Source organism: Thalia democratica, chromosome 2 (genome assembly GCF_965202585.1).
Source record: "Thalia democratica chromosome 2, ktThaDemo2.hap1.1, whole genome shotgun sequence".
NCBI lineage: Eukaryota > Metazoa > Chordata > Thaliacea > Salpida > Salpidae > Thalia > Thalia democratica.
In genome coordinates this window covers 56013117-56023908 of record NC_139166.1, presented here as the reverse complement: position 1 = coordinate 56023908, position 10792 = coordinate 56013117, and the positions used below count along the sequence as shown (strand labels likewise).

Below are 10792 nucleotides of genomic sequence, written 5' to 3'. Positions count from 1 at the left end.
ACTTCAGTTTAATTTATTTATTTAATTTTGTACAGTAATAACAAAATATGTTTTAGGCCGTATCTGAGTTAATAACAAATAAAAGTAAAAAAATTGATTAGCCACTATAATAACTTAGTGAGTTTTAAGTAGCTAATTTTTCTATTAGTAAACCTTAACACTGTTTAATGTATACTAATAATTTTAAAAAATAAAATAAACGCTTTTATTTTAATAAAAACAAAGTTATTCAAATAAAGAAAGATTTAAACCATTATAACAAAAAATAAAACTAAGTTTTAGACACTGAATAAAAAACCGTTTGAAATACAAAACAGCACCATTTATTTCCACACTTTTGAGGTTCAATTACAAAATACAACAATAAAAAGAAAGCAAAACATACTTTATTTAGTTCAAGTATAAAGAAATCATTTACAAAACTGACGAAACACTAAAAACTAGATATAATAATATTTAGTTTGTTAAGGCATAAAGTTACTGTTAAAAAACCACTCGAGACTAAAAACCTTGTGTGTTAGTCGGGGCATCAATATGATTAAAACTCAAATGCAAAACTCAAAATTCAACATCAGGAGTTTTTGGAGTTTTTGGCGAGGAAGCTGCGGTACAAGAGGACGTTGTCCACGCCGTGAACGATCCCGTTGTCCGCGATCAGGTCGGCCGCGACCACCTTGGTTCGAAGCCGCTTCCGGTTGCGGCCCACCATCAGCTTGGATTTTTTGGGGCAGGTGACCAGGGGGAATTTTCGGCTGAGGCGGGTCGGGTGGGAAATTGAGAACTGGTTGAGCTGGTCGTGGCATTTGAACCCTGCGAAGTTTGATTGTTCGGTTGTTTTAACTTTACGTATTTTTTTGTATTTAGTAATTTTTTGTGAAAATAAAGTATCTTTTAGAGTAAGTTATGGTATGCTCACACCTTTTAAAATATTTTTTGATAAATCTACAATGAAAACAGTTTTGTTTGTAAAATGTATTTTGTCTTCATAGAGTAGTAAGAGGTTTTCAAGTAATCATGTACTCAAGAAACAAGTAAAAATTAACCTGGTATAATATGGTACAGCATTATGTTCCTTGCTATGTTTCTATTACCAAACAATCTCGACATTACAACTGGTTTGAGTTTTTCAAAAACAGAGTTTACCGGGGCAAAAAGAGTCAACTCTTCAGGTTGGGTAAGTAGCTGTAATTAAAACGTGATTAAAATTCTTTCTATCAGATGTTAAAAAAGAAAAAAGTATAACCTGTTCAAGACTAAATTTTTTAACGAGTTTCAAAAAGTAGGAAAAGTTTTGTGGATTTTGTTCGAGAACCTCTAAAACTGTTGGTTGTGAGTAATTTGAAACCTGAAAACACACAAAAAAATCCTTAAAAATAGATTTCTAACTTTTTTTAAGTTTACTAGTAAGTCATATTTTTATGTCTAAACGTTATGAAGTAAGATCAATTGTCAAACTTATATTATAATAAATTTTACACTGCAAATAAAAAAATTTCAACAAACTTCGTTTAGCACGTACAAGTTTCCCGCGCAATTTTCAACCGCGTGCTGGCGCCAGTTCGCGCGTTTGCACTGAAAAGCAAACGCAGGTACTTTGGAGACTTTCCCCTGCTTGTTTGCGCGCCTCACGCTGTACCTGGTCATGTGAGCGACCCCCGCTCCGTCCCAAGTGGTCAGTCGCTGCAGGGCTCGGCTCGAGTTGAAGAGCTTGTAGCGGTCCAGCGTTCCGCGGACGATGTAGTAACGGAGCTGGGAGCGCAGTTGGTCTTGTTGAATTTTCGAAAAGCTTCTCTCGTCTTTCGGTATCAGCTGTTGATGTAGTTTGTGAGCTTTTGTTTGAAAAGCTTTAATCGAGTAAGCACGATTGAAAGAGTTTTGAGTAAACGTAAAATATTGTTTTAGGTGTTTTGTGTAGAATTAAGACAGTTTTTTGATGATTTTACCATAAGTAGTATGTTATCTTGTAAAAAAGCTTTTCGTGTTGTGCTCACAAGAAAATGTATTAGTCAACAGTTAAAATATTTAAAAAGCGTCCAATCTTTAATTATTTGTTAGGTTTAAACTCTTTTATTTACAAAATAATCAGCAAAAAATCTTGTTCCGATTAATAATAAATAACACGTAGTTGTAGTTTATTATTAAAATTAATTCTATTTGTGCTCAATACTTATCAATAAAAATAGTATCTCTCTTCGTTTCGGAAAATAAACATTTTTTTAATATTTCACTGTATTAAAGTTTTATTTCTGTGTACATTATTTTTGTTAACCTGATATGCTGCGTTCGTGGGAGCAATAATTGTGATATTCCGAAGTTTTAGGAGCCGATCAAACATTTTGACTTCTTGTATTACTTGGTTAAATGCACTTAGTTCTGGATTCTTTGATAGCGAGGTTGTTAGACCTCTCACTAAGATGTATTTTAAGTAGTTCAATGTTTTAAAGTAATTAGAAACGTTTGTAATTTAAAAAACTAAGATATTTTTGATAAGTAAATACTTTGAATAAATATTACTTTAATAAACAACCTGAAGACAGAAGTGCTGATACAGAGTGCACCACCCCGCTCAAAGTCATTTTGTCCTTCTCTACAATTTCCTGGTTGTTCGCGTAGGCAGTTTTGAACATGAAATCGTATGACGTCACAATCGATTTGTTGCTCCTCGTCGTTAGAACCATGCCGTTTTCTTATTTGTTTTTTAGTGCTTATTTTAATTTTTTTTTTAAAGACAAAAAACTTAACTACGTTAAAATAATTATTTCTAATGCCTTTTAATTAGATATCTTTTAATTTAGGTCACAAGTACAAGTTTTTAAGTTTACCAGCCGCAGAAGAGCAAAATATTTCATTCACAAGATGGTCATTCACGAGCTCCTTCAAACAGGCTTTATTTTCATTTTCCAAGTTCACAGCTAGCTGGTCGAAAGCGTAGTTTGTTGGAGCAAATACGGTCAGTTCATTAGAGTTTTCTATGTCTTCTTCCATTTCAGCTTTCCTTACAGCTGTTGTTGTTTTTTTTTACTATTTTCGTAACAAGTAACAGCAGTTCATAATGAAGCTGCACTGTACAAAAGAAAATTATAAATATCGTTTAAATAAATATTTACTTGTTTATTTTAAAATATTGAATGTTTAGTTTTTAATTTAAATTCCAAGAAATATGTTTAAAAATAAACCTCTGATGAAGGTAGAATGAACTCCGTCTTCGTTCGACAAGTACTCCGTCGTGGACGCGGTGACGTGGAAAATAATTCCGTCGATGACGTGCAGGCACTCGTTGCTGTTGGTGATGACGTCACGTGACGTCACTTTCACGCAGTTGGCCGTCATCAGCGACCTCTCGTAGAAGAAGTTGAACCTCACAGGAGTTCCCGACAACGCCTGCGTTTAGAAATTGTTAAGTTAAATGAATTAAGTGTTTTAATAGTGTACCTTTTAAGAATTTATTAGTTGATTGTTTTCGAACTTAATTTTTTGACTGGAAGTCCGGTTAAGGCCTAAGTTTAGAAATATTTAAATTATACAGTCTAAACTGTTTCCAAAGTTACTTTTTTTTTTAAGTTTAAAAGTAATTTATATGTCAGGAAGATTAATTCAGAAAACACTTTTTGTCTAGTTTATATTAAAAAAAATGTAGGTATCAAAAAGCTTTGTTTAAAAGTTCAAAACAAAAAAATTTTTGAAAAAATGAATAATAAACTAGAAACAAATTATTTTAACCATTTTTATAAATTATTGTTTTTTTTAACATTTTAGTTTTTCTACTTACGTTTAATAACAAGAAAATACACTTTAGATCAATCTAAAAAATGTAGTTGTAAAATAAAAATTCTTGATACATGATAAAACAAAAAAAAAAATTTTTTTGAAATAGATATAGTTACTTTATTTTTTACTTCTCTTTAACTTTACCTCACATACTCAAATATTTTATAAAAAAAAAAGTTAATCTAGTGCAAAAAAATCGTAAAGGGTAAACAAACAAAAATAGCGTTAACAATAAAAAAGTATATATCTGGTTTTAGATTTATCTATACGCAAAAATTCTACCAAAAATTTTAAAACATTAAAATTCAATTAAAACTGTGTTAACCATGTTTAAATGTAAGTTTTAAATAACAAAGCTATACCGAGGTTATCTAATGGTATAAATAAACCCTTATAAACTAATTAATTAAAACGAAATCGGTGTAAAAGTACTAAAAATTAGAGGAAGTTAGTGGTTTAATAATTATTTTAGTGGCAAAATTTTCAGTTAGTCTTCATCGACTAGAACACGTAAACAAATAATTATTGCTTTGTATACAATCGTGGCTTTTAATACAAAAAATAGCTTTTAATTTTTTTTTTAAAGAACACAATAAACCATTAAATGTTAATTAAAATCAATATTTAACTTAAGAATATGGTAGACACAGAAACTACTCGAAAAAATGAGACAGCTAAATTATAAACTTATATATAATTGATAAGCCTATCATAACATAACTATCGTAACAAAATAGAAAAGTATGACGTTATTTTTATTTGTAAAACAAACAGGGAAGCAATGCTTCAAAAAATTCGACGTAGACACATTACTCGACCACATAAGTGATAAACATACAGCATAAACTCAGTCTGTACGTTGAAATTTTATTTTGATTTTAGCCTGTGAAAACAAGACGTCATACTTTATTATTGTTGAGATTGTTTTGTGCAAACACTAATGTCTTATGGTATAAATCTATTCAAATTATCATAATCGATTTTAAACAAGACAAAAAAAAAATTTCAAACTTTTTCGCACAGAAAACCTGGTATATGTCGTTATTTTTGAGCTGGTCCGAAATCAAAAGATGGTCCTCAACTACCAAGTTGTCAAAAATATCTTCCTGCAAACTGAACCCCGGTTCCAAGTCTGTCGTGAAGTATTTTTAGAATACTCATTATGTTTTAATACTTAAAGTGCTAGATTTTAAATTGTATAATTTAAAAACAGAAAACATTAACTAAAATTCTTTTTTTTTTGTTTTAGCTTTAATAGCTAGTTTTTAGGGAAACAAAGTTTTAGTAAAAGTGATGTTGTACTAAATTTGATTTAAATATTTTAATTCAAACAAAATGAACTTATCATCCAACTTAATCTTTTTGTTTATGTTGTTGATGGTGCTACAAAAATGTTCAAAACAGATTATAAGCTGAGTGAAAACACAGAAAACACGTTGATTTAATTATTAACGTAAACAAGCCTCACCAAAATAAAAAATATTTAGAAGATATTTTTCAAACAGGTTTTACTTTTGTGCCTATGATTTATGCATGTATAAACATTTAACACACTAGTATACTTAATTTTATTTTTTTTAAATCAATACTGACATTTTTCCAGCACATCTTCATTGGGCACAAATAGGGTGTGGTTGCTTTGTATTTTCGACCCGAAAAGTTTTTTGTCAATCACCGAGGGTTCCAACTTCTTGAACTTTATTTTCTTCACCTTCGGCCTGAATTTAAGCCGGCCGCCCATTTTTCGGTGCTTCTTCAAGTTTGCCGAGTCGGTTTTCGTGAAGCGGTGGCCTTTGTTCGTTGGTGCTGGAAATTGATTAGTGTTTTAGTTTATTTAACAATACCAACACAAACTTAACATATTTATAAGCAATTAGTAATCAATCGGCTTAAAATTTTTACAATATTCTAAGTTTTTTTACTTTTAAAATACTTTTTTCTTTATTGTCGTAAGTTTTTTGAGTAAACTAAACAATTAAAAAACTTATTCGTTTTTTACGAATATTATTTATGTTTTTTAACATTAATAACTATATCAAAATTAGCTATTATAGAAATTATTGTTTGAGGCTTGAAAAAAAACTTAAATAAACTACTTCAAAATGCAATAAAAACTAAGTTTTAGTTCTTATGAATATATTTAGGTCACTTTAACACCAATGAAAAATATAACTTAATTCTTAATTGTACTAAAACGTTTTTTTCTTGGAGTAGGTTTAAGGACCATAAGAGTTTTTGGTTGATATAATCGTTGGACGTGAGCTAAAATTTATGTAATACTAAAAACATTATAAGACTTAGGTCATGAATAAAAAACAACTTATGTGCTTTAACATGGTTCTAATACTTGTACTTTATTAAATCATTATAGTTTGAATTATTTTTAGCAAACAATAAAAAACTAGCTAAACGTGGAAGGTTGAAAGTAATTCTGTGTGTTATCACTGTAAGTAAACAGCAATTATTTGTTTGTTGGTTTTACCTCTGTCTCTTTTGAACACTCTGCGGCAGATTTGTCTGCCGGCATCCAAATGAAATCCCCTGCAGCATCCGTAAAAAGTTACTTTGTGCGGAGAGTACTTGTTTGTTCCGAACCTAAAAGTTTTGTAATTATCCTTTTTTATTAATTTAATAATATTAATAATAATAAATAAGTTTATTGTGTGGTTTGGTTAATTCTTATAAAAATATCCTCTTGCGTTCACATATATAAAGCATAACAACTTTTTGCTTTGTAAGTAGTCTATAAATTGTACATTAAGCTTCATCAAAAATTAATAACTAACTTTACTTTTTTCAAATAAAACTCATTACTACATATATTTATTTAATGTTTTGAAAATGTTTTTTTGGGAAACACCTATGAGTTGTAAAAAACATTGTAATACAAAAAGTATTTTTACGCATTTATTGAAATATTTGATTTGAATTACATTATCATGAGTAAATTAGAAAACTTTACACTTAATTCCTTTTTTGGGGCTTGAACGTCAATCAAAAAAGTTCAGTTTTGCGAGGATGATTAATGTAAACATTTTAAAATTGCTTTACGCATCGCACAGCTGTTGCTCTTTCCCATGCTAATTAAGTCCATCAATAAGTCTTAAAAGCAATATTGAAACAATAAAAGTCCTAAATTTACTCTATTAATTTACTTTATTCTTTAATTTACTTTTATTTCCTGGCGCAAAAACAAAACAACAACCGCTTTGTGAGAAGTTTGGGCTTAATGTTAAATTCTCACAGATCAGACATCAAAAGTTCAAATGCCAAATTAAAATAATAGTTGAAAAAAAGCAGCGCGTTAAAACACTTAGGTGGAAAAATATATTCTCTTGTATAGATTAATCATCGTTTAAGTTTTAAGTCAATTTAAGTTTAAGCCAATCAAGAAGTCATTAACGGAATATTAAATCAGTAAATATACTTTACTTACTTTTATTCCCTGGCGTAAAATTAAAAAACATCAATTTGTGATAAATTTCAACTTTATTTTCAGTTCCCACAAATCAGGCATCAAAAGTTCAAACACCTAATTAAGTTATAAGATATAAAAAAACAGCGCGTCAAAAATTTTAGATTAAAGAAATATAATTTCATCTAGATTTAAACTTTATATTAAGTTTTCACAAATTAGACATTAAAAGTTCAATTACAAAATTTAACAATCTGCCAAAAAAAAAATTTAGGTTAGAAAACAATATTTTCATGAAAAGATAAATCATCGTTTACTTTTCCCTTCATCAACATCTCCGAGCCGCCAATAATTCTTAACCAGAAAATTTTTGTTGTTCATTGATCACCAAAGGAAACAACTTGTACACCGGAGACGCTTTATTATATCGGAGATACCGATCAGACCTGCTTTTTATTCTGATTGATTTCAAACTTTTTTGTTGTTGCGAACGTTTCGGGTTAATCAAGCTCGCGCAGCAAAAGTCGAGGCGATAAATGATGGTTTGCATTAAGTACCAGCTTCGCGCAAACAAAAGTCGAAAGCTCAAAGGGCTGAGAAAAATAAACAAATTGAGAATTAAGCTGGTATTTTTCTAAAACAAGTTTTTTTTTCTGACGGCTGAGACAAGTTTGCTTTTGTTCAAAAGATAAAAAACTACAAAATAAAAGTTTAGTTATGTCATTTATACCCAATGCATCTACACAGGGCTTAGCTTAAAGCGGCTTTTATTGTAATTTGCTCTGCAGTTCACTTTTTTATTTTAAGTTCAAATGACAGTATAAAGTTGCCAACAAGCTTAACCTTTATTTTAAAATTTGCATCTATCGCTTTTGTATTTATCACATTAAATCGGAAAATTGGATTTTAAACTTTCTCACCTTTCCACGCAGAAAAATCGCTTGGGCGTGGAGTGACAGGTTCGGTTTGAGGCGAGCAAGCTGATGAAAGTGTTCGAAAGTCCGTAGTAGCTTTTCTGTACTCTCTTGCACACATTCTTTCTGCAATTTATTTGCATAATAAATATAACTGGTTGTTAAGAGTATGTTAAGTACGTTGAATAAATCATATTATTCAAATTACACTAAAGAATTGTTGTGTAAACGGTATCAAAAAAAAAAAAATAGATAAATAAGTTATCAAGCTAAAAACAAATATATTGTAAATTTTTATGTTATTTATATTGCGTTTGTGGTACTGTTTTAAATAATTTCACCTTTCCAATAACTTTAACAATCTTAATATTCTAAAGTCGACGTTTTAGTCTTGTTGTTTTCACCTTTCAAGGTCAAATTAGTTTTGCTTTCACACATAACTAGGTGATAACCTGGTTACAATGTAAATTAGAGCTCAGCTGTCCGCGCTGGTGTCAGATGCAAGCGGCTGATGAAAGCTTGTACGCGGTGTAGTGTGTCAATTTACCCGTTCCTACTTGCCTTGTTACGCACATGTAAAACAATTACTGACTTTTTTGATGTCTTTGCTCAAGCTGCTTTGGTTTTTGCTAGAGTGTTTCGTTAGCCTTTTGCTTTTTTGGTACTTATGCAGGTTAAATCAAACTTTGTTGAGGTTAAAAAAATCAGACTTTTGTAATAAAATTAATTAGTATCACATCAATTGATATTTTTTAAATTACAATAAACTGCTTACATATCAAGTTAGTTCTAAACTTGTATGCACAAATTTTTATTAAAGTTTAAAATACAACACAGCTGTGTTTTATTTATGCCAAAACTTTTGTGACAAGAAGCAAATACAATATAAGGAAACAAATCTTTAAAGTCAACATCTTAAGTTGCATGAGCGGCTTTTCAACAAATGAATATCACAATAAAAGGCTAAAGGCGCTGATGAAAGATTAAACAAAGCTTTTTACTCATAAAAAATGCAGTTGTTTTGGTTCTACTGTCAAGCGAATTGTTTTGCTTTCAAAGCTGAAGTCGAGCGCGAGCGTTTCACACTGTATAAGTTAATGCTTGCAACGCGCGATGATGTTTATGCTAGGCAGTTTGTTGGTAAACATATTTACAAGCGAGCAGCTCTCCACTACTTGTGTGAAGGCTGCATTTACTTGCAAAGAATTGTTTAGCTCGACTTGACATGCAGCTGTTTATCGGCGTTTCAAAAACTATTAAACAGTTTGTGCAGAAAAATTTGAAGTAACAGTCTGTTAAATGTATTGAGTTTTTACACCGGTAGAAACAAAAGTGTAAAATTGCTTGTAGCTCAAAGTTTTGTTAAATTTTTTATTTAACTGTTTCTGTGTATAGCCAGTTTTTCATATAAGCTAGTTTATATATCTTCACTAAAAAAAACGTATTTGCATAAGTCTGTGACGAATTTTTATAGAAAATTTAAACCTGTACATCAACAGCTTAAAGGTGTTTCTTAGGTAATTATAAGTTTTAACAAAAATATTTTCATTACATCAATTTTATTTGATCTTTGATCTTTTTCTAACGACTTTATTAAATTAAATATGACATGGAATGTCTTAAACCTGATTAAAGACTTAATGTTTATTAGATGTGAAAATCTTCAAAAAGTTTAAAAATAGATAAATATAAATTGAAAAAAAAAGCTTCATCAAGTATCCTACTAGCTTTATCAATAAAGCATAGATAAAAGACTCAATCTGAATTTTATAATTGGCTTAATGCATTAAGTAAATCAACCTGTCATAATGTTAGCCAAATGCAAATAGTAACCTGATTAATGCATAAAGCAAATAAGGCTAATTAATAGAAGTCTAAATTGATGTTTTGGCTTTACGCTTAACGTTATTAATTTAAAAACTAAGCGAAAAGTATGCGAAAGTGTTTTATTAAGAGCTTTAAGTGCTCAAAGCTGCAAAAACAAAAATAAAAGTCTCAAGCAGCTTGAAATTTTGTGAGAAACTTAGCAGCTTTTCGTCATAACAATCGACGCGTCAGACGACGAAGTCATGACGAAGCTTGAAGGAATGCAATTTTTCAAGTGGAACAAAAATAAAAAATAACCTTTTCACCCAGCCAGGTGTCCGCTGCCCTTCTTCCTTGTCACACGTCTCCTTTCGAGTCACTGTCGACGCTTCGCCTCCTTTCAAGTCCATCCTGACCCCTTCCCGGGTCACCCACGCCTCGTACGACCCGTTCAAGCTCGCCAGGACCTTCGCGGCGTCCTCGAAGCTGGCCAGCCGGACGTGCAGCACCGGAATCTCGGAACCGGTGCTGTTTTCCGCTTGCTTTGAAACGCAGTTTGAGTCTTCAGGATGACATTTCGAGTGCTCTGATCCGCTGACCGCAAAAATAAAACTCAACAAAATTTTCAGGCAAATAATTTTTGACGAGCGGAATGTGAGTTTCTTCTCGTTTTGAGCCATGCTCCAATTTAAAATAGTTGCAATTGCTTTAGTTGCACTAGATCTAAGTGACCTTTATACGGCCGGCTTTTCGAGAGAAAGGCGAAAAAAGACTTGCCTTGCACGGTTCGATGTAGATTTGAAGACGTTTGAAGCTTTTGTGCTACTTTTGATGATGGATTTTATTAACCGACATCAAAATGTTAAAGTTTTTAAACGGATGTATCAAA

The 10792-nt window shown here is 30.9% G+C and overlaps 1 protein-coding gene across 1 annotated transcript; it reads right to left on the bottom strand.

Annotated features, from left to right (window-relative positions):
- Positions 1-533: 533 nt before the first annotated feature.
- LOC145828764 (periostin-like) lies at positions 534-10583 on the bottom strand. Its single transcript, XM_082936515.1, has 13 exons — positions 10222-10583; positions 8104-8223; positions 6251-6363; positions 5362-5574; positions 4797-4900; positions 3177-3381; positions 2823-3002; positions 2528-2686; positions 2270-2409; positions 1504-1809; positions 1244-1345; positions 1044-1182; positions 534-810 (listed from the first exon to the last, which is right to left on the bottom strand). Exons 1-13 carry the CDS (start codon positions 10581-10583, stop codon positions 572-574), a joined length of 2382 nt encoding a protein of 793 aa, XP_082792641.1. The 3' UTR covers positions 534-571.
- Between the last annotated feature and the right edge of the window lie 209 nt (positions 10584-10792).